Consider the following 26,934-nt stretch of genomic DNA (forward strand, 5'->3'; position numbering starts at 1 on the left):
GAAAGGCGAGCGGTGTCTCTCGTTGTGGTATTTTGACGTCCAAAAGCCCAAAAGTCGACCAAAATGGGCGTTTCGGAGCCGGGAGCGGCGCTAGTCCCGAAGCGGCAAGGCGCCTTGAGAGCCCGAACTTTTTTGCTGTTGTTGAATAACAAGCAACCAACGCCGGAGAATGGCGCAAAAAAAAGACTTGGAATTCACTTTCTCCCCCTTCAGCCCCCAGCTCCGGCTGCTGTTTATATAGCCTCTCGCCCGCTCGCCGGCCTCGTCTGCACTCACCTCACCCCCCTCAGCACGCTCACGACGCCGCCCAGCACCGTTCACCCTCACTTCTCCCTCACGATATCTCCCCTCCGCTGGCTGGCAAGGCCTGTTCGACAGTGCAACTCTGCCCTCTCTGCCCGGTTCGCCCGTGGCTGTGTGAAACACCTCTGCTACCAGCCCCCTTTGCAGGCCGTACTCGCGCCCCAGCTGCTGGCCATGAGCTCCTCTGACGACGATGCGCCGCTTGCCGGCACCAGGAGGCCTAATGGGAGTGCCCAGAGTGAGTGAGCCTTTTATTCGGCTCAAAGATGGCCTACAAGATGAAAACGAGAAGACAGGACAGGGATGAGTCGAGTCTTGCTAACAGGTTGTGATAGAACATCCTCTCTCCAGTGCCACTATCCCCAAATCCGCTGATCCAGCCTCTACGAATGGAGAAACTCAGCCTGGAATCTCGATCCGCTACGGTCCCAAAGACACGGAGGTAGACATGCTGGATGCGGATGCCAACGGAGTCAGTTCGGCAAAACGGAAGTCCAGGGCCAGTGTTGGCCGTCCGTCCTACGCAGACGCGGAGAGCAGCGGCGAGGATGATAAACCATTGGTACGCCAAATCCCTTCGCCCTTTCTCCAATCCTCCCCCCTCGCAAACCACTTCGACTGAGCTTCTCTGGTTCTATCGCTGCAATACCGCGGACTGACTCTCCTCCAGAGCAAGCGTCGTCGTACCGCCCCTAAAGTAGAATCCTCTGACTCCGACGAAGCGCCTCTGATCTCCCAATCTGGACGAGGGAAGAGAGCGTCCATCAAGGCCGAGGAGTCCAAGAGACTCGTGGCCGAAAAGGCTGATATCGAGAAAAAGGCCGAAAAGGAGGCTCAGTCGCTGCGACAGCAGGATCGCCAGGCTGCTGCAGCCAAGAAGAAGGAAACCGCCAAAGCAGCTGCAGCCAAACCCGCCAAAGCAAAGGCTGTTGCAAACGGCAAGAAGAGTCAAGCTAACGGTATCAAAAAATCTGAGTCTAGTGATGAAGACGTTCCTCTTGCACGCAAGGCTCCAGCCAAGAAGGCCAGTGCTGCTTCCAAGGCCGCTGCTGCTTCGACGCCAGCGAAAAAGGGAAAGGCTGCCGTGAAGAAGGAGGCGAGCGAAGAGGCCGAGGAGGAGGAGGAAGAGGAGTACAGATGGTGGGAGGACCCGTCCAAGGGCGACGGAACCATCAAGTGGACAACTCTGGAGCACAACGGAGTCGTCTTCCCGCCACCTTATGATCCCCTGCCAAAGGATGTTAAGATGAAATACAACGGCGTTCCCATCACACTCGACCCTGAGGCTGAAGAAGTCGCTTCCCACTTTGGCTCGATGCTCAACTCTACCCACAACGTCGAAAACCCAGTCTTCCAGAAGAACTTCTTCAACGACTTCCAGGCCTATATCAAGAAGACGGGTGGTGCAAAGGACCCCCAGGGAAAGCCGGTACAGGTCAAAGAGTTCGCCAAGTGTGATTTCACGCCAATCTTTGAGCATCACGAGAAGCTGCGTGCAGAGAAGAAGGCCATGACTTCTGCTGAGAAGAAGGCAGCCAAGGCTGAAAAGGACGCCGCAGAGGCCCCGTACATGTACTGCACTTGGGATGGAAGGAAGCAAAAAGTTGGCAACTTCCGTGTCGAACCCCCTGCTCTTTTCCGTGGCCGTGGAGAGCATCCAAAGACCGGCACGGTGAAGACCCGTGTCCAGCCTGAGCAAATCACTATAAACATCGGCAAGGACGCACCTGTTCCAACACCACCCGAGGGTCATCGTTGGAAGGAAGTTAGACATGATCAGGAGGGCACATGGCTGGCCATGTGGCAGGAGAATGTCAACGGAAACTACAAGTACGTGATGCTGGCTGCCAACTCGGATGTCAAGGGCCAAAGTGACTACAAAAAGTTTGAGAAAGCTCGAGAGCTCAAGGTGCGTATTCATTGTTTTCGATTGCAATTGTTCAAGGCGTATACTGACTCTTCCCACCTAGAAACACATTGATCGAATCCGCAAAGATTACAAAAAGGGACTCAAGGATGAACTCATGGTTAACCGGCAGAGGGCTACAGCTGTCTACCTCATCGATCAATTTGCCCTCCGTGCTGGAAACGAGAAAGGCGAAGATGAGGCCGACACTGTTGGCTGCTGCTCTCTCAAGTTCGAACATATCACGTTGAAACCACCAAATACCGTCGTTTTTGACTTCCTCGGAAAAGATAGTATCAGGTATTACGATGAGGTTGAGGTTGACCCTCAGGTGTTCAAGAATCTCAAGATATTCAAAAAGGCTCCAAAGAAGGATGGTGATGAAATATTTGATCGACTCACAGTAAGAATCCCTTCTGCACATCTTCATCCGCGACAACTCCTTCCATCGACATCGGCTTCAAAACACACATGTTAACTTACCCTCCAGACATCCGCTCTCAACAAGCATCTATCAAGCTACATGACGGGACTTACAGCCAAGGTTTTCCGAACTTACAACGCTTCGTACACCATGGCAACACTGCTGAAGAAAATGGCCGCCACCGGAACAATTCCAGAGAAGGTAAAGCAGTATAACGACGCAAACCGCGAAGTTGCCATCCTGTGTAACCATAAACGTACTGTTGCGGCAGGCCACGCCAACCAGATGGAGAAACTTGGTGATCGGGTAAGCAAACTATTCCCTGTTGATCCTCCCACTAACTTCATCTTACAAACAAACATCTAACCCAAGAATAGATCAAAGGACTGCAGTACCAGAAATGGCGACTCAAACAGATGATGCTCGACATCGACCCCAAGATCAAAAAGAAGAAGGGTGCCGCTTACTTCGAACTAGGCGACGATCTAGATATGGAGTGGATCAAGGAACACCAAGACTACCTCGTGGAGGAACAACGCCAGAAGATCAGGAAGAAGTTCGAGAAAGAGAACGAAAAGCGAGTTGCTGATGGAGAGAAGGAAATGAAAGCCAAAGAGCTGGATGAACGTCTCAAGGCCGCCGATGAGCTAGACGCAAAATACAAGAAAGAAAACAAGACTAAGAAGGTGGAAGCTGAGGGCCGGGGTCCTACAGTCGAGAAGTTCGAAGGCCAAATCAGCAAAATCGAGCAGCGGATTGAGAATATGCTGCTCCAGGTCGAAGACAAGGAGAATAACAAGGAAGTCGCCCTTGGCACGTCGAAGCTTGTAAGTCATATAACCCAATGCACACCCGCTTTTCTATTATTGGAGTGTAAGATCACTAACGCCACCCGATCGTACCACAGAACTATATAGATCCCCGCCTAACCGTGGTTTTCTCCAAGAAGTTCAACGTCCCGATCGAGAAATTCTTCTCGAAGACGATGCGCGAGAAATTTGATTGGGCAATCAAATCTGTTGATGAGGATTGGGAATTTTGAGTTTATTTTCCGTTTATTTGCCATTTCTTGCATAGCAATTTTTACTTGTACTTATACGTTACGGTCTTGCAGGCCGTAATTTAGCTTCATCTGCCTGGCAGCCTTGCCTGCGTCGATGGCGATGTGTCTGCCATGGGTCCTAAGCGCCCCGTGTTTTCTAGAAGCAATATACAGACCATCTCATAATAGTTCCTTCTCATTACCTAATTAGTATCTCATCTCTAACCTACTCCCTGTTATACCTTTCATAGCACTGGCAAGACCTAAGAGAGAGTGGAAAAGGCAACACGAAGCATCTTCAAGCTGTACTTAGTTCGTAATAACCTATTTATTATATTACAACGGGGGTATATAAGAAGGGCGAAAAGGCTGGCGCGAGAGGAGACGGAGAAGCGAGACTGCTCATGAACGAAACGACTTTGAGAGGGGTTGAAGAAGCAAAAAAAAGAAAAAGGAAAGAAAAGGAAGAGAAAAAAAAAGAAACTCGGGCATCCATGCATCCATAGATCCTATATATCCCGTCTCGAGAAGAAAGCAAAATGCAAACCACGGGAGGAAAAGAAAAGAAAAAGAAGAAGAATTCTCATCTATCCAGTTATAAAGAATAAGTCACACCATCACAAATGGACTGACCATGCGCCAAGTGGAACCGCCACCAATTAAGGCCACCAGTTCATCCGTTCGTAACTTTTGATAACACTACTAAGCCAGTCCGGATCAAGCTTCTCCTTCAAATATGTAAAGCCCGTCGTCTGTTCAAATAGGGATCCGTCGATGGTCGTATCGGTGTCCTTGAGAACTTCCTTTTCCAGAAAGGGGCTGATAGGTCCAGACGTCGTGATTCCTTTAGCCTGTAATAGTTCAGACCAGACTTCTAGAGTTTCCTCGTTCATCTCGTCTAGGATTTGCTCCTGGTTCATTTTAGCGAATTGGCTCATTAGAGATCCGAGAAATTCGCATTTGATGCCGAAATTACGTTCGAGGGCGTCTGCAAGGTCACCTTTTAGCGTGATGTTGTGATCGACGATGTTGAAGGTGGTAGGGAAGGCTGGCGGGTCTTGGTTTGGAGGTAGAGGGCCCTTGGAGGCTCGCCATGTCGCGGCCGTCCAGAGTGCGCGGGCAGCGTCTTCTACCCAGACGGTGTTCAAAGGTCGTTCTTTGGCGTATAAGAAGGTCAGAGGGCGGCCTATCTCCTTGTACGTTCTTCCAACGCAGATGACAGACGTTAGGAGACCGGTGTCATAGTCACCGTATACATAGGGGAATCGTAATATGGCGAGGTTCAAGCCTTCTATCTTCCCGAGCTCTTCTTCTGTAGTGACTTTCCACTTGGTGAGTCTCTGGATTGGCTTCAGCTTGTCTGTCTCCTTGCGTGGTTTCTCGTCGAACTTGTAAATTGCGGCAGACGAGCATTCGACAAAGGCCTTGATTCCTCGTCGAGCAGCTTCTTTTCCGAGAGCCACGGATAGTGCGTGGCTGCGTAGACGGTAGACGTCGTCTGGGTGGGAGTATCGGGATTCACCACCGCAATTTATCACAAGGTCGAACTGGCCGCCGTTTGCACGGTCAAAGACGCGGGGGAGTGACTCTATGAGATGAGACGAGCGGTCAGATATATCGACGGGCAAATGCTACTGGGAGGGCTGGAGGGAGTGAGGGCAGCGTACGCTCACGGCTTGCATCCGCCTGGACGAAACGGTCCTTGCAGGCTTCGGTGATCTCGGGTGAAAGCCAGGCCAGCTGCGGTAGCAGTTTGTCCACCACCCGTAGCTCTGAGGCGAGGTCATTCTTGTGTATGTAATGGATGAGATGGCGGCCGATGAAACCTGAGATGGTGCAGAGAGATGAATCAGCGTGCGGCCTCGTTGACTATCCAACTTCACGTCCATGGTACATACCTAGCCCGCCAACAACCACCACGCTAGGCTTGTTGGTAGTATCACCCGACATTGCTGCTGTACGTGGGATTCTGGTGTTTATAACGGGATATGGGATGAATTGGCCAGAACAGACAGAAGCTGGGCGGGTTATATATAATAAGTTTCCCTCTACTTCCTCTCTTCGTTCACTTCCCTTCTGACCGCAGAGCGTAAGGTTCGTTCGACCGGGAGGAGATTCCCCGACAAATAGGAATTATGTTGGCGCAGGGATAACGCAAAGCGCTACTCTGGCTGAATCCAAGTCGAACAGGCAGACAGACAGACAGACAGGCAGAGAAGAGATGCAGCAGGACTCAAAAGAGGTGCAAGAAGAGATGGAGGCTACGAGGGCAGGCTGGACGTGGGGTCCGGTGAGGCGTTTGCCAGGAGGCGAGGGAGTTTGATATCGAGGCCTATGCAACGGGCAGCGCTGGGCTCGAGTTCTCGCAGCTTAGGGATCAGGACGGTCTTCCCAACAGAAGAATTCGGGCAACTCGTTGGCAGAAGGTGGGGGCACGACTTGAATTAGTAGTGTCGGTATAGGAGGACGTGTTTTTGCTTTTTCATCTCCTGCTGAATTGGCGGCTTGAACCCACTTAGATGACATGCATCATCGGATACCACAGAACAGGGGTTGATCCCACAGGGCAGACGAGAAGACGCAGCAGCGGCAGCCAGTCGACGAGAACCAGCTGGATGGCGCCCGGCCAGGTATCGAGATCCCTCCTGTCCCAAGATGGGGGCCGACCGCAAGGATATACATATATAGCCCTATATCACCGCCGGGTGTAACTAACTTAGCTCTCATGTCTGTCGAAGTTTACGGCCTGCGAGACTTGCAGGGCCCACGACGATGTAATTTACTGGCGTACCAGGCCTGTACCACTGCTGGCTGTCACACCGACAATTCTCTCTCTTTTCTCCTTGCTTTTCTCGTCTTTGCTTTTCCTGGGGGAGAGAGGAGGAGAAGGCTGGTTGCTGATATGTTGCTAATATCGGGCTGCCGTCGGCGAATATAGGTGCGGAGCATCGCAAATGATTCAGGGGCAGGCATGTTTCTTCTCAGCCCAGCCGGCAGCCTTTTTCAAGAACGTCGTATTCGAATCGTCGTCATCTGGCCATCTCGTCATCGTCGTCTTCCGTTAATCGCTGTCGGCCCTCCTGCTGGTGGCCGGGATGCTTTGCAGGAGAGCACGTTTGAAACCAGGAGTAACGCCCATGAAAAAAAAAATTATATATTTATTCATTCTAGAAGGAAATAGATCCATGCAATGCAGGTAAAATTAAAAGGAGGAAGGACGAGCCATTGAAGACGACGCCGATATTACTCAAAAGGACCCTTGCATATTCTCTGCATCTCACGAGTTGGCGCCTATTCTCCGTTATTGGTCGCCCGGAAAAAGGGGCGCATGCGAAGAGACAGACTGTCGGGAGCTCGACATGGGCTGGCACATCTTACATTGAAATATCGCTGTCCTTCATCTGAAGCTAGAATCGAACATGCAGGCTACGATCGATCGGCCTGGATGGCCCCTGAAGCCCCTTACTGGTCCTGTCCGCCTGAACTTGACATCCCCTATTATCCCCTGGGATCTATGCAATATATGTTGGTGATGAAGTAGATGTTGGTGAACCCCAGGAAGCCCTGGACTCCTTTCTAATCTTCAGGGAGGCCGATGTTGGGAGAACCAACATATTATTCCCTCCCCCCTTTCAAGTCCATCATTGATCCCTGGCTTGAGATAGCCGGTTTCTCAACCTCACGCCTATCGATCTCTCCGGACCTCCCTGCGATACCCACTCACCCTGCCTTTTATTGATGGAGATAGGGATAGAGACAAGATATGCTGAGACAGACAGCCCCCGTAATGCTCAGCTGTAGATCTAGAATGCGCTCGGTGGTGTTGTCCAGTCCGAACAGCGTTGATAGCCTATCAGTTCCGGGATACCGTCTTCTTGCAGAGCGCTGACGTTGGCGATCTACCAACACGAACAGCCCCTTGTCGAAGTACTCTTCCCCTCGGTTTTCTCGAAGGACCCGGAACTTGACCCCAGACACCAGACATGGAACACACCGGCTCTCGGACTGCACGGCTGTTCTGTATCAACACACCCAGTTTCAATAGCACGGTCAATATTTCTTATACGATAGACCACTAGCTCGTCGACTTTGCCATCAAACATGCCCAGGGGATTCTTATAATGTTCCAGTGATATCTCCTTTGACTCCCTTTATACTCGGATAAAGATTTTCTGGCATCCTTCCTTACGTTATCCTTGCAAGCCCGTTTGCCCAGGTTCCGAGAAATCCTACCGGATCGTGTTTCTTGAGGATGTCTGTTTTAGCCTGCATCAACCCCTAACTCGGACCGGGCAGAAACATGTTGAAGTCAGGGACGAACCGGCCAGGAGTAGCCCTGTTTGAATACTTGGTCTGTTAAACGGTTCGTTTCATCCACCTATATGTAGGGCTATAATTAAGATATTACGACCATCCTTGAATACCTAGGTCTACTGTGAGTCGAGAACTACATGATATCGGTGATCGTAAGGCCTGGACTCGGAGGAAGCAAAGGAAAGTGGCCAGCATATAAATTCTTTTGAGAGAGGCATGGGCCAACCTGAAATCCGCCATCAAGGCCAAAAAGGAGTATAGAGGACAAAAAGGAGTATAGAGGACAAAAAGGAGTATAGAGGACAAAAAGGAGTATAGAGGACAAAAAGGAGAATAGGTTACAATCTCTTCGTAATCCACATCAAGTGAACACGCATCGGGAAAATAAGTATAATCAAAGAGTCGGAACGCAGAGCATTATACTAACACCTGCTACTTGCCGCTGCTGGTAGGAGTTTCGTCACCACTCCGCTGCTTCACGGCGTGCAAGCCATACGCATGTTCCCCAGCCCTGAATCCAGACCATCACGTCCTCGCCCTCAGAATATGCCTCTATAAGGCTCAAGTGCTTTGAATCTACCTCCCATTCGGATTCAGTCTCTGATCTCAGCGCGTAGGCGAGTCCTTGCACCGCGTATCCATATCAGAACCCGCTCACCGTAGATATAGTGCTCTACCACATATATATATTCGTCCTTGACCTCACAATACTGCACTTGCTCCTCTTTCTTGGGCTTGTCTGGCTCAGGTTCGAACCAACCGCCGAGCCCGTGGAGATGAATTGTTCTCTTTGGATATCTTGTTCGCTTCATCTGGACTTTGCAAGCCATCCATATTTCATGTCAGACGCATTGTCCAGGCTTTTGATTAGTATTGGTCGGTGCTAGCTGGTTCTGTATAGCTGGCCTGGGGTGATCAAGCGCCCTAGGTTTGAGCTGATGATCCTTCATGATAGCAAAAGACAAGACACGGCCGCCCCGAAGCTTGGCGGGAATACGGCTTGCTGGGGTCAAGGCTCGTCTGCGTTAAACAACAACGCTGATGCATGTAGCTCCAGGATGCAGGACTCGAGGCCATGTGGTATTCCATGAAAGCTGGATAGATAAACTATTTAGCTCGCTGGTGAAGCCTTTCTTCCTTGTGGGGCGCTTAGCCGGGCCGAACCTATACTCAAACGTCAAGTCCAACCACTCTTATATCAAATATCTCATCCAGCCTAATAGTCCTAGCATATATACTATTAGTTGGCAGTAATCTTTAGTATACTGCTTCTATGTGTTAAATGCTAGGAAATACCCTTAATCTTAAATTAGGATACCCTACGAAGTATATATTATGTTGATAATAAGATATATAAACAGGATCAGCTGCAGTTGAATAAACGCGATATTCCTCGCCGACGATTTCCATAATATCCCCTAGTTTTAAAGTCGTGCACCATCCCAGGTCCAATCCGAAACGCCATATCTCCCAAATCAAATGTTATCCACGAAAGAAGTGTAGTGGTCAGTTTTCCTTCTTTTCTTTGACTTCGACGACCTCTACAATCTCCAGATCTGCCATGAGCCCATAATGATCTGTAACCCAGAATCCCAGGCCACGAGCCATCATACGGGCCTTAGTTTCTTCCCCTTCAACAACAACTCCCATGCCAATTCGCGTCAGGGCCCTCGCCACAAACCCTCCGCGATAGAACACTTTATCGAGACGTTCAGGTCTAAAGTATTCATGTTTGTCGGAAGTACGCTGGTATCCCCATGTACACCCCTCTACTACACCCTCCTCCCCACCCAACACCAGGTAAGCGTCCTTTAGCTTGTTGTCCTCTGCAATCCGGTCATCCGAAGCTTGAATGGCATTCATATCACCAGCCAGCACGCCACCGTGAATGATCTCTTCCTCCAGGTAGCTTGTAGCTTTAGCTACTTGTTGGGGCCTAATTGGGTGAGCAGACGAAAGCGAGTCTAGATGGGTATTGCAGATTCGGAGTGCCTTCGTTTCTTTGCAGCCGTTTTTACCAGTAACTGTAGCCTCGATGTCAACGAATAATCCATCTCTCCAGAATTTACTCAGCCATCTAACACGGAATACATTCGCAATGCGTAGCGTCATCATATCATGTTTGAACTCCTTGGCTGCACCAGGGGCTTCTCCGACTTGGATAAGTGTGAGAGTTCCATATGGCGCGTCAAATCCACGTGTATCAAAATTAGTTATTGCGAATCTCTCCTGTACCCATTTCGTTTTCCTGACCTGCTCGATGCCTGCCTCGACCATCTCCTGAAACATGATAATGACTGGTGGTGAGTCCTTGGTATATGGCGGGAGAACAAATTTGTTCAGATGGTCCAGTGCTGCATCCACCCGCTCTCGAGTGAATGGAACAAAGGCATCAATGCTCCAGGTGATAAGACGCAAGACGTTATATTCCTTCTCGGGGAGGTCATCGATAACCCGAGTCTTGGTGGGCTCATATTGTATCTGTGGCACAGCTGCTGGCCACGGTGGCCGGACTGACTTCCACTCTTGGGTATCTTTATCAAACACATGCCATGGATGAGTCCGTGGTTTAAAACATGCGTCTAGCATGAAAGGAAAGTTGGACGGCAGGTAGAAATCTGAGGTCATCTCTTCGACGTTCTGGGTATCAGACGAGTGTATCGGTAAATAAAAAGGGGGTAGAAGCTCTCTCTTCTACTAGGGTTTCACCAAATAAAGCCTGCTCGATTACAAGACGTGTCTTGATGCTCATTGATGGGTATCTGGGTGGCCATATATCGCGATCTCCATGTGTAGATAGAGGATAATGAGGTTATCATCTTGCAGAAGCTCGTCTCACCATAGTAGCCCATGGTTTCATTACTTAATTGCTGAGTCGTTAGGCTCCTATATGTGAATGCACATGAGGGACGTTCGGCTTGATAGTAGAGTACAGCTAATAATGTTAAGATGCATGTTCAAAAAAAAATTTTAGTTAGTGGTGGACGTCAACGAAGTGCCAAGATGGCGTATATATTCACTACTAGAATTCACCAACTTGTCCATGTCTACATCCCATTGACAGAAGCATATTTTAGAACAATAGTCACACCCATATGATGACTTTTTTTTAGAGATTCTGTATTAACTAGGTTATATGTACTCCTAAATATCGGAGCCTGTTTAATTAATTAAGACAGTGATTTGTGATTCATAGCCTGCAAGAATAATTTTCCGTGTCAAACACTTGTCATCAATGTTTACCTCCTAATATACATACATAAATGAACATGGTACACCCATTGTGGTCCCTTCAAGGGTCCATGGGTCAAAAAGGTTGTAAAACAGCCACTCGAAGGAGACTGTTGAGGCAAACGAGGGAAAAAAGATAAGTGTAGAAGGCCGAGGGTGCAGCGCGTAGAGATGGGAGATATCCTATCTTGATATCCAACTTTAGGTTCAGCCCGGACATCGCGAGGAGCGGTGTTGACTTCATTTGTTTTTGAAGCAGCTTATTCAAAGATAGAGTAAGGAATACGTTTTCTCGTGCTTTTCGTTAGTCATGAAGCTTGAAATGTTTCAATATACACCCAAAAGCGAAAGTAAATAAAAATTCCACCGAGACGAAACAATTTTAGGTATATGTACTTATATGGCTGGTATTTCTTCAACGGGACCCCAGGAAGCTTAGAGCCTTCTGTAACTCTTTAACAGCCGTGTTTACATCATCGAAATTGAGCGCAGACACTGCCCAGCGAGCATGTTTTTGCGCATTTGAAATTGCTTCCTCGTCAACTGTTTGGCTCAAGGTACTAGCCCCAACGGTTGAAGATGACGCAGGAAGCGTCCCTTTAGGAAGTTGGGTCACGGGGGCCACCATTGGCACTTTGGGGTGAGATGTCCTATCGGTTCCGGGAGATGTACGCTGGGGAGGGCCAAGCGCATGAGACTCAGTGGGAGGGAATTGGGCATCCGTAACGGGCGGAGGGAACGATTGGAGTGTATTGAGGGATGAGAAGTCAGGGGTTGGACCGAGATGCGAGGGGAAGTCAGCACTGCTTGACGCTGGTGATGGAAAATCAGAGGGTGCAGCAGGGAGGTCTGGAACGGTGGCCTGGGAGAGCTGCGAGGGCCTTTGCCGTAGGTGTTCGTCAAAGTCCATCATTCCTGACGGCATAGTAATTGGCGGGCTTGGAAGGCCGCTGCCTGGTGCGCTTGTAGGTGCGCTTGGGATATGGAGAGGACCCGTAGAACGTGGCGGAGGAGCAGCAGATGACGAACGTGAGGGATGGATGGATTCGTTTAAGGATGACTGTGCTGCTAGTTTACTCTGAACCTTATCGAAGTCATCTGGTATATCCTCGACGGAAGCCTGTCGCCCCTTTCTAAGCTCTTCTGGCGAGCCCTGCGCCTCTCCTCCAGTCGAAGGACCACCCTCTTCAGATTCTTGTGGGTTTTCTGCATTCGTAGGATTGGACTGGTTCGGATCTTCGCCTGCTTTGATAGCCTTCACAATACGGACAGCATGATATTTGGCAAATTTGGTTTTCGAGGCTGTCTCGGCATCAGGTTGGCCCCATGCCTGGCCAAGGTCTAAGAATGTGGCTGCTGCCTGGAAGGTATCCGCAGTTTGTCTATCCAGACGTTAGAATCCACGAAAAAAACAATCATAAAATAAGGGAGGATATTAGCATACAGTGTCGCTTTATTTGCCCGGACTGCGTTATCTGCTCGTTGAAATGTTTCCAAGGCGAATTGTTCCACGTATGCCTTGCCAACAGTGTCATCTGTTATCGTATCATCACCGGCATGCTCTTTTTTAAACTAAGACGAAGAGAGATGTTAGTATATGTAGAATAATCCACCATAGACCTCTGTAGGGTTAGGTAAATAGGCAGTTGAAGCTATCCAGGCAGCCATACCTTCTCCAGTTTATCCATGAGATCAGTGGTGTATTTCAGGCATTCTTCGTCCGAGTTATGGAGATTTTTAGCTAGAATCTGAGTGACGACCCAGAAATTGCCTGTAAAATGTCCTTCTTATTAGTACTTGACGCTGCACGGAGGTACTTGTACAGCTGAGCTATAGAAAATGGGTGGGGGCTGCAGCGTACACCAGTATGAAATAGCTGGCTTCGCCTTCTCAAGCTGTGCGGCCCGAGTCAGGAAACGGCTAATGTCTGCGGACTTGAGGCCGGCTGGGATATTTGTCGACATTTTGGCGGTCTGGTCCAGAAATGGTTGCTGAGATATACTTGCGGCGATGCTGCGATGATGGAGAGCTACAAGAGAGTGGAAGAAAGAGCTTCGGCCAAACGTGGGGACAAATGACGTTTATACTGCTTAGTAAGCCGGGATATCCCCACCCCGGATATAAACAATTGTGTATAAGTATATTTAACTATGTGGTGGTTAGGAGGTTTGGAGGCATTTATTTCGTATTATGGTAATGAAGCTAGAGCTTCAAGGTAAATCAACGCTAGTCTGCCTTTCCCACTTCGTTGGATCTTTAGGTCACAGTATGCAGGAGAGCTCACCCATCTCCAACCCCCCATGAGCCTATACCTATTCGCTCCTCTGAGAGAATCTCCACCTCAACACGGTCTTCAACCTGGCCACCTGGCCCGCCAATGCGTTCAACAACAAGCCATATCCCTCCTCTCTGTTCAAACTCTGGCTGTAAATCGACTGCTTCAATACGAGCACCCCTCACGTCATCACTAAAGTTCCCATCTCCAGATCCAGCGAGTATTTCTTTGTATGGCCCTTGTCCAAGTTCTAGCGTCATGAGAATGGGAGAAGGCGCGGCGTTGCGGTCTCCGATCGATGACCCACGGCGTCTGCATATCAACTTCAGCCTCGCCAGGCGAGGGGTGGTGATTGGAGCTAAGATTCGGTCCGTTCCAGGCGGGAATATTCCAATGCCAGAATTCATGACCAGGCGTCCTGCTCCTTCTGCCGGCAGTGGTTTGATCGAGCAGGGTCGGGTCGTGGAAACGCACAAGGTGAATTTTCCCAACTGGTCTGGGGAAAATGTCGAGCAGACAATGGTGTATAGCCCTCTTGCGACGTCACTCTTCTCAGCCAACGCGCAGCCACGGCGATAATCGCCGCTGCCAACCACAATATCCCGTGAGCGAACACAGGCCACTCGGCCCCCCTTCGACCAGATAACACTCACATGGGCCGCGAGACCAGGATCATCCGCCTCGAGAAGGACATTAATATCACATTTCTCGAGTACCTGCAGCTGAAACTGGGGATTTTCAGGGTATCTCTCGGATTCAGCATTACCACCGGCTGTGGATATAGTCCAAGACCCTGGTAGCTTTTTAACGTATGAATATATTTCCTTCACGGGGCTGATGGTTATTGGAGACATTGCAAGGGCGGAAAGAGAGAAACTGTATAGCGATCTCTGGAGAGATTGCTCAGACACTACAGCGGTATATGTGGAATTAGGCAGCATCTCTAACCTCATAACCGTGTTTGGCGAATCCACGTACGGGCCACGTCGTAGGGCACCGTCTGCCAGATAAACCCGAGTTCCATTCTTGTCAAACACATAAAGGCTGATAAACTCAGCTTCATCAACGTCCGAAGCCACTTCTAGGAGCTGGTTTGTGTTGCTTTTATAATCTCCGGTCTTGAAATGTTTACCCAGCAGGAGCCATACTGTTCCTCCGGCCTTGGTAGAAACGGCAAACTGGGGGTTTTCAGCGAAACATCCTGGAACAATGCTCGCTAAAGACAGATCCCAACGAAAATGAATATCTTGACGGTGGCGGAATAGAGTGGGATTCCAATTGAGATACAGGTTATCGAAATTTTGGAGAACATCATCATATGTCATCCAGAATGTGCCAGGGGCCGTGGTTGAGGGGTGTGATGGTACAGGTTCAGAGACGGCTTCATTTAGAGCATAGCTTGCTCTAAGCTGGCCTACTCCTTTCCAAACAGGCCCAGCGGCCCATGGATTTTTGATTAGCAACTGGCGAATGCTGTCCTTTTCTTGCAAGTTTAGCACGGCGTAATCATGCAAGCTTATAAGGCCAAGCTCATTTTCTTCGTACTCTGTGAGTTTCCCAGTGCCCAGTGTTAGTAAAATGTCACTCGACTTGAAAAACTTAGTAAGACGCTGCCATAAGTAGTCCGGGGCCAATTCGTCATGGTGCAAGAAGACTTGTTCGGGAATCCAGCCAGTTAGAATCCATAAGTCGGTCCCAGAGTTGCTTCCGGGGAAGTCGTAGCCACCCCTTACTTTTAGGTATACTTTCTCAACCAGTGCAGGCCATATCGCGGTAGGGTTATTCCTATCTATGACGTGGAGAGATCGCAAAGTTTTTGAAGCAGGAAGCATATCATCAATGACGACCTTTCGGTAACAACCATTGAAATAAAGGCGGAATATATATTTCCCGGATGGAGAAATCAGTGGAATGTGGTCATCCCCAGAGGGATACATTTTTACAGATCGGACCAACTGTTAGAATAATATTAGAAATGCCCCTCGCGACGAGAATACGGATTTGTGGGAAAGTACCTGAGAGACTCCTTTCTTTTCCGGGGATGCACCAGTGCAAAGGCTTGCCACAACTGAGCAGTCCGTGGTTACATCTTGCACCAAGTCCATGGGGTTTGAGCCCAATAAGATCGGAGAACCAGTAGTATGGTGGCCCAGAATCTCGGAGGGCCGTTTCCAGCCATCGAATATCTCTCGCTGGACAGGGCATATTTGGAGTTCAGCAATGTCACTTTATAATGAAATGAGTAAATTTCCATGTAAATTCCGAAAAATCAAATATTCTTACAGGAATAATCCACCCTCCTCATCCAGTTGGAACTCTCCTGGATCAGGAACTGCCGTCGCTGACCAAGGTGGAAAAACAAATCCATTTAATTTTGAATTTTCAAGTAAAATGATCTGTTCACGGTTAGATGGCGTTCTCGTAGAGGTTGGCTCCTTATCCCCTGGGCCTGGCTGTGGGGAGGGTATCACTGAAGACATGGGGGCTGGCTGCCTCTCTCTGTCCTTAGATATCTTGATCCTTTCAGCTAAAGTGAGGTACTCCTTGCACTTTGAGTCAAATAGTCTCTTCTCGGCAGGGTCATCGACCAGCCTGAGGGCATTCATATAATGCTCTGCCGCGTTAATTGCAGCTTCCAAGGCCAGTTTCTGTGTCGACGCCGAACGAACATCTTTCTCGGCCGCCTGTGAATCGGGATGTTAGCCGAGTCAGGGTCATCACCATGCTAACTTTTCATGCAGGCAGCGGAAGCAGTACCAACGCCTGGACCTTGATGTCTCTTAACTGGGACATCTCGGCAGCCCTGCGAGTCTATAGTCTCATAGTAGCCTGTGTACCTCACCTAGCGATGAGATGGGCGTGTTAGCCACGTTAAGAGAACACCGTCTCCTTGTCCTCTCGCCGTGACAGCACTATCTAACGTCCACAAGGAGTTCCCGGCCGATCCAACGGCGTGATATCATGCGAGATGTCGTCTCCTTCGTGGCTTGACGTCTTTCCCCTTTCCCCCCACGCGCCGAAAATTTGCCGACACTCTGCTTACCTAATACCGGATCCCCGTGACAGGCGAGGTTCCCCCGGCCCAAGTTAAGCCTCGGCTTTAATCCTGCGATATAGTTATGCGGTTCCTGCTGGTTTTCGTACAGCCATGAATAGTTCAACCCCCCCAGCGGCCACGGACTGACATTGAACGGGCCGGTTTCTTCTGCGAGTATTACGTATAGACTTGTTATCCCTTATATAACGTCTAACAACTTGTTCCCCTTCAAGAAACCCTGCGGAGGCCTGCTCTCTCTCCCTCTTGACGACAAGTGCATCATATTCAGCTCCATGTCCGGTCAATCGAAGCTCTCCCCCTGGCAAAGTGCCGTTGCGGGCGCGACTGGAGCAGTCGTCGCAAATGCACTCGTATACCCCTTAGATATGTGAGTTCGTCTTTAATTGCCTGTGTTCACCTTCCGCGCCCTGGGCTTCTCTGCGGCATGGTCACAGCTAATTCCGCCTTTCTTAACCCGCAGCGTTAAAACAAAATTACAAGTTCAGGTCAAGTCCCAGAAACTCCCGAAGGGCGATTCCGCCGATGGTACAGTACACTACGAATCTACAATTGATGCGATAAAGAAAATCTTCGCCGACGAAGGCATTCCGGGCCTATACTCTGGTATTAATGGCTCCCTTATCGGCGTGGCCTCGACAAACTTCGCATACTTCTATTGGTACTCTACTGTCCGAACACTGTATATGAAGTCAAGACCGAATCAGCAGTTGGGTACTGCCGCTGAGCTTGCTCTTGGTGCTATTGCCGGAGCGGTTGCCCAGGTGTTTACGATTCCCGTTGCTGTCATTACCACAAGGCAGCAAACTCAGCCGAAGGGGGAGAAGAAGGGACTACTCGACACCGGCCGGGAGGTTGTAAATAGCGAAGACGGATGGACTGGATTATGGAGAGGATTGAAAGCCAGTCTAGTCCTTGTCGTCAATCCGGCGATCACATATGGAGCTTATCAGCGGCTCAGAGAGATTATATTCCCCGGCAAGACTAACTTGCGGCCTCTGGAAGCGTTTTGTGAGTTATTCTATCCCACTCGAAGGTGTATCCTCCATTCCCGGAATATAGTATCTGACCTGTTCTATGTGAAGTGTTGGGAGCAATGTCAAAGAGCTTAGCCACAATCGTCACTCAACCCTTGATTGTGGCCAAGGTTGGCCTACAGTCTCGCCCGCCACCATCTAGGAAAGGAAAGCCATTTAAGAGCTTTGTCGAAGTTATGCGTTACATCATTGAGCATGAGGGTCCTCTAGGGCTATTCAAGGGCATTGGTCCTCAAATTACAAAGGGACTGCTGGTCCAGGGTCTGCTGATGATGGCCAAGGAGAGGTAAGATCCCTTTTATCATTCCAAATACTCTTTATAAACCCATTACTTACTATGAATTTTGCAGGATCGAGCTTCTCTTTATCCTATTATTCGCCTACCTGAAAAACATAAGGAAGGAGAAACTTCAGAAGGTTGCCGATGCTGCTGCCGCCAAAGCAAAGGAGTCACTACCAGTCACCTTGAAATAAAGGATTTATGCAATCATATGTTCAATATTTGGTCTATACATATGTATAGTGTTGCTTGATTGTTTTATTGCTTCAAAGGTGGCTAAAACTTGGTTTTGGTTTGCAATTTGTATGATTTAAAATATATAGATTCAGCTTCACATATCAACACAGGCTTGGGTTCTCATTTTCATTATTAGTATTATCACAGCCTCCCTGTAGAGATAGTTCGTTGTATGCCAATTAAAATACGCATGGCTGGTGATGCCAAGACATGCTTCGGTATATAAGCTTATTTATTTTAACTCATGCGATGTTTATACACACCACTTAAAAACAAAGAATACTGCGACGCAGTATACTCTATTTAACATTACCTGGGACTAAAGTCTACATGATATATTTGAGTTGGCTTTGGCTATATCATTAGGAGAGACATCTTCAACTTCCCTTGCCGAAATCACCATGCGATGGCTATTCTGGACATCTGCAAATGACAAGGATGATGAATGCAAGTGCAACAAAACAGCAAGCTCCAATAGTGACGATAAGCCGTCGACCCTCCTAGGATCCAAGAAGGATTGGAACTCATTAACCAATGCTACGAACTGGTCACACTTCCTCGAACCACAAAATCTCATCCCTACCGTCCTCCTCACCAGCGGAATCCTATTCGCCGCTCGAATACATCGCAAATATCTACGCCGTATTCCCGAAGCAACCAACATATCACCTTCCTACCTTCGACAGCGGAGCATACTGGGGAAAGTCACGAGTGTGGGAGATGGAGATAATTTTCGAATCTATCATACACCCGGTGGGATACTGGCTGGGTGGGGATGGCTTAGGAAAGTGCCTACTTCTAAAAAAGAGCTGAAGAATAACACTGTATGGGGTTATCTATATTGCTCACTCCTCTACTATTTTGACCATGCGATTTCTAATCGGTAGCAGATTCACGTCCGTATCGCAGGCATAGACGCACCCGAATTAGCTCACTTTGGACGCCCAGCGCAACCCTTCGGCCAAGAGGCACATACATGGTTAACGAATCGACTTACCGGCCTCAGAATACGCGCCCACGTCTACCGCCCGGACCAATACAGCCGTGTCGTGGCTACCGTGTATGCCTATCGATTTCTATTCTTCCCTCAGGATATTGGATTGCAGATGATACGAGAAGGCCTGGCAACTGTTTACGAAGCCAAGTCTGGCGCTGAATTTGGTGGAGCCGCACGCGAGAAGAAGTACAGAGATGCCGAGGCATTGGCTAAAAAGAAAGGAAAGGGACTTTGGAAAACGAAAGAATCGAGTACTTGGGAAAGCCCAAGGGAATTCAAGTCTAGGATGAGCGCGGAGGACAAGGAGACGGGCACTTCATGATTTACGGGTGACATTTTTGAACGTATGGCAAATACCTTCTTGATTTGAGCGTTCGAGCGTTTAAAGATTTCCTTGGGAGTATTTGGGACAATGTGATGATAATGATATGGTTTCTAGCAGTCCATATTTCAAAGATTTATGATGATACATATATTATGATATCTATGTGTCAGATGTTGTTACAGTTGAAACGTTGAAATCTTAATCCAACTTTAGGTTGAACAGAAGTATTGAAAGTCAAAAAAAATGCGGCACTTTGGCCGATATGACATACAGGGGTATCAACAGAACCGTCTTTCAATTTCAGCAAACAGCTTCGGGCTAATGTCATCACTGGTGTTGCCCTCAACACGCCAAACGCACCCTTTCCCTTCATAATGATCCAACAAAGGCTTGCTTGTCTCTTCGAATTTCTTAAATCTCTGCTCCCAAACCTCCGTGGAATCGTCGTCTCGCTGCACGAGGGGTTCCCCCGTTATATCATCCTTTCCCGGTACCTTTGGGGCATTGAACTCCGTGTTATATACCCGGCCGGAACCAGGATGAACCCATCGAGATGAGATCCTCGATAATATAATAGCTGGCGGAGTGTGGAGGTGGACAACTAGGTTTATCGGAACAAGAGCTTCTAGGCTGCTTGCTTGTACGGCTGTTCGTGGAAACCCATCGAGTATGAACGATGCCGATGAGTTGAGTGATGTCTTAGTTGATGGCGCGGAAGTTGTACGCTTGGATGATGGCTCGAGCCACCCTTTAGAGGTAAGTTCGGAGGATATCAGGTCTAAGATCGTTGCATCGGGAACCAGTTGTCCTGCAAGCAGCGTTGACTGGACTTTTAGACCTGCGAGTATTTATCGTCAGCGTTAGTGGCCGTCGATAACGTACTTTGTTAAGTTTATGGATATAACATACCTATATCTGTCTTTTTGCGGATGTTCTCCCGTAACAGATCTCCGGAGCTGATCGATGCAAGCTGTGGGTACCTGCTAATCAACCTCTCCGTCTGTGTCCCTTTCCCTACACCCGGCGCACCAACAAGGATTATTCGTGCAGCCTTCTTCAGCCGTCGAGTTGCTGCGCCGGCCATTATGCTTTCGAGATCGAAAAGGGAAAGGGGAAAGGAAGCTGCCGTCTATGAAGGTGTTAAAACCCGGTGGTCGTGTGAGAAGGCAGTACGGACGTCGAGTACCCTGTCAAACGCGCGGAAACTTGAAACAGCAAAATGAGATTGAGTCTAAGTCATCTTTATGGATAAATTGTCGATGAGGGGCCAGGGAAGAGCGTGCGCGACTAAGATATATAGAGCATATGCGCCTCCTAGTAGCCGTAGCGTAGCGTCGATGGAGTTCCGAAGCCCGGAATTGTTGAGATGGCGAAGGGAAGAGACAAGGGAGCGTCTCTAAGCCGGCGGGGGCCAATCAGAGGCCGTCGGGATAAATAGTTCTATCACGTGTCACGCCTGCCATGTGCCTGTCTTATCGCCGAGTTTTCGCCGTCGGCCCAGGGCATTCGCTTAGCATGAGACGGTAAAGAAGAGCATGAGATGCATTTGTGCTCGATCAGCGAAGGAGGGCAAGTCTACCTACGAAGTTGCATGTAAACCACAAAGAGCTCCATTTCTAGAGAGGAGATGTTAGGGGAGCTTTCCTGACCCTTGTAACACCGACTGGCAGGAACAGCTATATATCACGTGACTACTACACACCGAGTCAAGGACCTCAATAGGCAGTCGAAGGCCAGAGGAATAGTAAACATTCAATATAGAGTCTCAGTGACGGTTTAAGAGGATCTGGAAGTTATGTAGGAAAGGTTGCTGTATTAACAATTTCAGTCGCACCAGGTCAATTAGTTTGATGCGGAGCGATTCAATGTGATTATCTGCCTCCTCTATGGATATAGGCTGATAAATACAGCGGCCAGCGGGTCGAGCGTGAAAGCTGGTTACCTTTAACAAAAATATCAAGGAAGAGCAAGACCTTGTGAAGATGGTTTCCCAAGAATTGACTAGGTATACACCTCTCTTGATGTATGTAGGTGCGGACTTCCAAGCTGATTAGAAGAAGAACCCAGAGAAGTCATGATCACCTCCAGCCGAGTCAAGATGAGCTTGACGCCGCTTTGCATGAGGCTCGTTGCTACTGGCATGGCCTTACGCAGCAAGCTATCACTCAATACAAACATGGTCTTCCTTCGAAATGTCTTCGGCCTGAAAATATGCTCGGATGTGTTCCAGCAATGCCGGATATTCATATGAATGCTTGCCATGAGGTTTTTGATACGTTTACATCAAACGGAGTACTCTATATTAGAGCAGACGGTGTGTGGGTTGTTTCAGATGGCGGTGAGTGCGGCATTGGCGGAAAGCAGAAGATACGAGCTGCGTCTCTCCCGATAGGAGTTCGACGGCCCACGTCCGTTTGCTTCAAAAACGATGCCTTTCACAAAGGGTTCGGAGTGGACGGAGCTCCTGAGGTTAGTATCATCGGGTACTTGCCTTGGGGTGGTCATACATATTTTCGGCAGAATTGGTTAAGAGACAAGGATCAGGATCGTCCTGCTTAGACTATACCGACTCCATTGCAGAAATATGCCATGAGAAGGCAGAGGCGATTGGTAATATAATTGACGTTGGCTCCGTGAGTGCGCAGGCAGCACGATGGTGGGCATCACTCCTGGCACCTGGACAAGGTTGGAAAGCTACAGTGTTGCAGAATGATAGTGCCAGCTACATCTCGCCCTGGTCTGTGGCGCTCGACAACGATGAAGGCTTCAAGGTTAGGGTGAGTGATTTCCCAGCAAATTCAACAATGAAATCCCTAGGGCCTCCATCCTCCCAACAAGCATTGGAGTTTCTTGTCGAATTTTGCACGCTTCACGGTTCCCATAGCCAACTCTTTGCAGCCCTCGCAACTGCTATGACATTCCCAGCACACAACTACTATGGAACAACATCCAGATTGCCTCTCCCATGTGGATCGAATACTCTCAAATTTCCGCAAGTCACAGCGGATGTTGAAGAACTTTATGCTCAAATCCCCTACTATATGACGATGAGTTGTGACCATAACGTGACTGTTTCGAGTCTCTGCGGTGTATTTTGGGAACCCAAAGTATGCTGTAATTTAGTTAGTCCATGGCTCCATCCTGCGCTCAAAGAAATACCCAATAATTATTCCGGCTCTCTTTCCTTCGATGAGATTATCCCTTTACTTTGTGCGATACGATGTCCAAATCTTGCGGCTCTTTGGCTCGGAGCCACCCTTAGTGGGCTTTCTTCTACTATTATTGAGCTTGTTGGCAGTGGAACTCCTCCCCTAGCTACCAACGGTGCGCCATGGACTGGTAACCCACAGTCTTTCATGGACATTCCGGGTTCAGGCCCATATGTTCAGTCTGATTCCTCAAAGGATAAGCTCTTTAGATCGGACGCCTGGCGCCTTCTATACCTACCGCCCGCCATTGAGGATGACTTGCATTATAATAGCCCGCCGTTTTCACCATGGCAACCTGTCGGCATGACAGAATTCCAATATACAGCGATTAGAGTGAAAGCCCATAGAGATTGTCCCCGTCACGAGCTTGTTTACCATCACTGGTCATGGTGCCTGGGGAATGGTTCAGGATTGGAAGATCGCGGCTATTCTTCAGACGCCATCTCTCATAACCCCTATAAAATAGGCCCTCCTATGACAATCATGGACCACCCAACACTATCCCTGACAGATCAGGAAGCATCCATGATGGCGTCACGAGAAGTATTTGCGTGGGTTACTCGTAACTGTGAAGGATATCCTCCCGAGGAGATATATTCTGACTCATGGATACGTGATGATAGCGAAAGCGAAGCGTCAGAGGCTTGCACGTCTTCTAAGAGTACAAGATCCACTGGCGGGTTGACTGGGCCATCAAATTTTCAATCATGAATTATGAGAACGAACACACTCGGAACTATGGACAACTAGGCTCCCAATGAAAAGCGCAAAGGCTTGGTTAATGGCCATTATACCATGGGTATCGTTTGCTTCGACCATAAATTCAGAGACGATAGTGTTTTACTTCATTGTAATACTTTTATATATGACTATGATGTCAAGCACCGTATCCTGGCTCCCGACACGCAGTATATGGATTAGATCATGACGATAGCATGATCTCACTACTTGCTCGGATTCCTCGGCCCTTGTACACTGCAGGGAGAGCTTGAACATCACTATCAAAACCAGTTCCGTTTGATCATTCAGTCACGATGTGCGCCTGCAAACTTTTTATCATGCATGCAAATGCCCTCAACCAATGGAAAGACATGCGTATGGGGCGGTCAGGCCTTGCAGATAACATATACCTTGTAACAACGAGGTATTAAAAACCGGAACCCCTAGTGGGATAAAGACGATCTGCGAGCCCGTTTAGATGCACAAGATGTTGATGTTAGACTTTTCACAACCACCCCTGCCTACATGCTGATCGATGAGGGTTGTATAGACGAACATCCTCTAAAAAATATGTGGGGTCGAATCGAGAACTAAATTTCGAGTCTGAAGTAAGTACACGTCACCGGTCATGATGCAGAGAGTGATCGATGAGATAACTCTAGTTTCTCAACTCCGCGCTTATTTCTTCGATGTGAAGCTGAACCATGGAGTGGCCATTTCAGATTGAGGTTACCTAGCCAGCTACAGGAATGGTTTGTTATAGAAAATGGTGCACTATCATGTCGACTACTTCAAAATTTGAATGGTAGCTAGGGATGTTGTCAATTGTAAGGAAGTTGCTTCTCTAAAATAATCAATATGCCAAGACTTTATACTTAATAAGCAAACGGTATCTCCCACGTGATTCGTGACTGAAAGTGGTTTCGCGTTGAGACGCGTTATTGCATCGTGAATCTCCAGAACACGGCCAAATATCTCCCACAACACCACCACATTAACACAGGGTTGAAAACGATGCAGCAATACGATAGAAATCGAATCGAGGCAAAGCGCCGCGCTGGCATTGATCATAAGAAGCGGCAGTTTGCAGCTCCAACCTATAAAAATCTGCATTATTCCCATCGCTTAAACTTCTATGAAGTACCCCCAACAGCTGAAATCACGCTCGAGCAATTTGAACAATGGGCCATCGACCGGCTTCGAGGTATTCTAACGCCTTCCCCCATGCTGTAAAGCTGTCGATACTAACCTCCATAGTTTTATCCGAGCTCGAAGCATGTTCCTATCGAAACAAATCTCCCACGGAGACAGCTGCCCACATAGGCCCGTTACTTAAAAAATTTCTTCCTTTGAACTCAAACACCTCCTTGGGCACGGGCAGTGATGATATACTACAGAACGAGAGACAAAAGGACCACTATTCCCATTTCATACTGCGGCTTGCGTTCGCTGGAACAGAAGATTTAAGGCGCCGTTTCATTCGTCTAGAGTCAATGCTATTTAAATTCCGGTTCCAACAAGATGACGCAAGGGAACGACGTGAATTTGTCGATAGCTTACACTTATGTTGGGAAACGGTGACGGATGAAGAGAAGGCGGAATTGGGTGACGCGTTGTTGGCGTCAACTCCGGGTGTGAGATGGCTCGATGACGAGAGCTGGTTCAAGGTAGATTGGGAGGCCGTCCCAGAGTTAATCGAGCGTCGAAACGTATACGTGAAGAAGGGGAAAGCATACGTACCGTTGCGCGAGCAACTCAGCATGATACTCGCGGAATTCACCGCCCGGCTGGAAAAGGCTATGGAGGTATCTTCGCCTCCCATCTTTCTCTTTTCCAGTTTAGCTTGGCTACAGTTACTAATAATAAATCCATAGCTTACGAGCCGCGCACTACCTCGACTTGATGAAGACGATCGTCTATCACCAATACTGGAGCATCTGTCCAAAAACTTTGGAACAGCTGATTCTACATATTCTGAGGGAGAGGGCGCCGTTCCTGGTGCCCCAATCAACGCGGCCTCAATCGACGTTCTCTCTCAGCATTTCCCACTTTGCATGCGAAATCTACACATGCAACTACGCAAAAATGCCCACCTAAAACATTTTGGCCGACTTCAATATACCCTTTTCCTGAAGGGCATCGGCCTCTCGCTCGACGATTGTTTGGTGTTTTGGAGGCGGTCGTTCCGAAACCTAACCGACGACGAGTTCAATTCAAGATATAAATATAATGTCCGCCACGCGTATGGAGATGTTGGCGGTGATATTAACCGGAGAGGGCGAGGGTATCCGCCTTACTCGTGCCAGAAGATTCTTACTGACAACGCCCCGGGCACTGGCCAGACGCACGGGTGCCCCTATCGACACTATTCCCCTGATAACCTTATAGCGTTGCTTGAAACGACTGGAATAACTGATGCAGAGACCCTTCGCGGCGTGCGAGACGACGTCAAGAAGACCCGTTATCACATTGCATGCAATCGAGTGTTTGAGCATGTGCATAAGAGCGAGCTGAAGAAAGTTCGTGATGAAGGGATATGGGGTCAGACGGAACTCGACACCATCGTCCATCCCAATGTTTACTTCAAGCGGAGCTATCTACTGAAGAACTTGAACAACGCACCGAAAACGGAGGTTGAAATGACGTCGTGACATGTTTATGACCTGAATGGCTGCTATCGGCGCAAACGGTATATCGGAGGGCGTACTTGGTTATTCATCTATATTAATCTTCTACTTGTCCACATATCCAACAAATATTCTGGTCCAATTCACTCGCGGATACTTGTTTCTGTAGCATGTAGAAACATATCAGCTTCCTCCTCTCGACTTGAACTCCAGAACTCGTAGGGAGCGGTGTGTGTATAGTGATAGTAGAACACCTACGACGACACAACAATCGCTCGCATGATGAGAAGAATAATCCCTAAATATCGGTGAATATATGTTACCGCGGCTGATTCCCGGTCTATCGTGAAGCATCAGAATGAGCTTTCAAAACCAGGTGCCCAGCGATGGGTATGAATATTGAATCTTCGCTCGACGCGAAAACAGCAATGCCATAGAAAGAAGGCAGAAGCTGCCAACGTAATGTGAGTTTGTCGGCGTTGTTTGTTAAAAGAGAAAAAAAAAAAAGAGAGAAGAAGGGGAAAGAGTGGGAGGAGGTTCTATTTAAAAGGTTTTTTTCCCATCGAGGCTACGGCGGGCGGGAGAGACCAAACCTACTACATCCTGCAACCTGGCTTCAAATCGGCTCCCACCACCCGTCAACCCCAAAGCTGCTGGCTTCCATACCGCTTCAAGGCGTCAGTGCTAGCAATCTGTCCTCTCTGCATTCTCTTTCTGCCTAATGTGATTATGTTTGCAGACCTTTGTTATTGATACACTTGCTCCAACACCATCCTCTCTTGTTTTTCGTTGTGCTACTCCTCCAACCCTTGACCCCCGATACCAAACGACAGTACCTTACGGCAGGATGGATTTCGAGGCCCTGAAAGACCAGTGGACTGATGCGGAGGAGCGCGATGGCGTTCGGTTGAGCTGGAACACATTTCCAAGCACGCGCATGGTTCGTCTCTTT

At 48.6% G+C, this 26,934-nt stretch overlaps 9 protein-coding genes across 9 annotated transcripts; 4 read left to right on the forward strand and 5 right to left on the reverse strand.

Annotated features, from left to right (window-relative positions):
• Positions 1-63: 63 nt before the first annotated feature.
• GIQ15_03448 (DNA topoisomerase 1) lies at positions 64-3,675 on the forward strand (the record flags this gene model as incomplete). Its single annotated transcript, XM_033550865.1, has 7 exons — positions 64-541; positions 639-865; positions 974-2,212; positions 2,274-2,612; positions 2,700-2,939; positions 3,011-3,460; positions 3,541-3,675. The coding sequence occupies 7 exons, from the start codon at positions 64-66 to the stop codon at positions 3,673-3,675; spliced, it is 3,108 nt and encodes a 1,035-aa protein (XP_033408026.1).
• A 659-nt stretch (positions 3,676-4,334) lies between these two features.
• GIQ15_03449 (NAD dependent epimerase/dehydratase family protein) lies at positions 4,335-5,625 on the reverse strand (the record flags this gene model as incomplete). Its single annotated transcript, XM_033550866.1, has 3 exons — positions 4,335-5,263; positions 5,343-5,501; positions 5,574-5,625. The coding sequence occupies 3 exons, from the start codon at positions 5,623-5,625 to the stop codon at positions 4,335-4,337; spliced, it is 1,140 nt and encodes a 379-aa protein (XP_033408027.1).
• Positions 5,626-9,495: 3,870 nt separating this feature from the next.
• GIQ15_03450 (uncharacterized protein) lies at positions 9,496-10,617 on the reverse strand (the record flags this gene model as incomplete). The annotated part of the gene is made up of 1 exon (XM_033550867.1): positions 9,496-10,617. The coding sequence occupies one exon, from the start codon at positions 10,615-10,617 to the stop codon at positions 9,496-9,498; it is 1,122 nt and encodes a 373-aa protein (XP_033408028.1).
• Positions 10,618-11,635: 1,018 nt separating this feature from the next.
• Positions 11,636-13,184, reverse strand: GIQ15_03451 (uncharacterized protein; the record flags this gene model as incomplete). The annotated part of the gene is made up of 4 exons (XM_033550868.1): positions 11,636-12,602; positions 12,665-12,792; positions 12,891-12,991; positions 13,082-13,184. The coding sequence occupies 4 exons, from the start codon at positions 13,182-13,184 to the stop codon at positions 11,636-11,638; spliced, it is 1,299 nt and encodes a 432-aa protein (XP_033408029.1).
• Positions 13,185-13,500: 316 nt separating this feature from the next.
• GIQ15_03452 (calpain-7) lies at positions 13,501-15,432 on the reverse strand (the record flags this gene model as incomplete). Its single annotated transcript, XM_033550869.1, has 1 exon — positions 13,501-15,432. The coding sequence occupies one exon, from the start codon at positions 15,430-15,432 to the stop codon at positions 13,501-13,503; it is 1,932 nt and encodes a 643-aa protein (XP_033408030.1).
• A 1,393-nt stretch (positions 15,433-16,825) lies between these two features.
• Positions 16,826-18,061, forward strand: GIQ15_03453 (peroxisomal adenine nucleotide transporter 1; the record flags this gene model as incomplete). Its single annotated transcript, XM_033550870.1, has 4 exons — positions 16,826-16,920; positions 17,014-17,561; positions 17,636-17,873; positions 17,938-18,061. 4 exons carry the CDS (start codon positions 16,826-16,828, stop codon positions 18,059-18,061), a joined length of 1,005 nt encoding a protein of 334 aa, XP_033408031.1.
• Positions 18,062-18,505: 444 nt separating this feature from the next.
• GIQ15_03454 (uncharacterized protein) lies at positions 18,506-19,423 on the forward strand (the record flags this gene model as incomplete). The annotated part of the gene is made up of 2 exons (XM_033550871.1): positions 18,506-18,928; positions 18,995-19,423. 2 exons carry the CDS (start codon positions 18,506-18,508, stop codon positions 19,421-19,423), a joined length of 852 nt encoding a protein of 283 aa, XP_033408032.1.
• Positions 19,424-19,704: 281 nt separating this feature from the next.
• On the reverse strand, positions 19,705-20,510 carry GIQ15_03455 (GTP:AMP phosphotransferase mitochondrial; the record flags this gene model as incomplete). Its single annotated transcript, XM_033550872.1, has 2 exons — positions 19,705-20,264; positions 20,336-20,510. 2 exons carry the CDS (start codon positions 20,508-20,510, stop codon positions 19,705-19,707), a joined length of 735 nt encoding a protein of 244 aa, XP_033408033.1.
• A 3,859-nt stretch (positions 20,511-24,369) lies between these two features.
• GIQ15_03456 (DNA primase large subunit) lies at positions 24,370-26,006 on the forward strand (the record flags this gene model as incomplete). Its single annotated transcript, XM_033550873.1, has 3 exons — positions 24,370-24,559; positions 24,613-25,160; positions 25,230-26,006. 3 exons carry the CDS (start codon positions 24,370-24,372, stop codon positions 26,004-26,006), a joined length of 1,515 nt encoding a protein of 504 aa, XP_033408034.1.
• Between the last annotated feature and the right edge of the window lie 928 nt (positions 26,007-26,934).

This window comes from Arthroderma uncinatum (assembly GCF_011692745.1).
Source record: "Arthroderma uncinatum strain CBS 119779 chromosome Unknown scaffold2, whole genome shotgun sequence".
NCBI classification, from domain to species: Eukaryota; Fungi; Ascomycota; class Eurotiomycetes; order Onygenales; family Arthrodermataceae; genus Arthroderma; species Arthroderma uncinatum.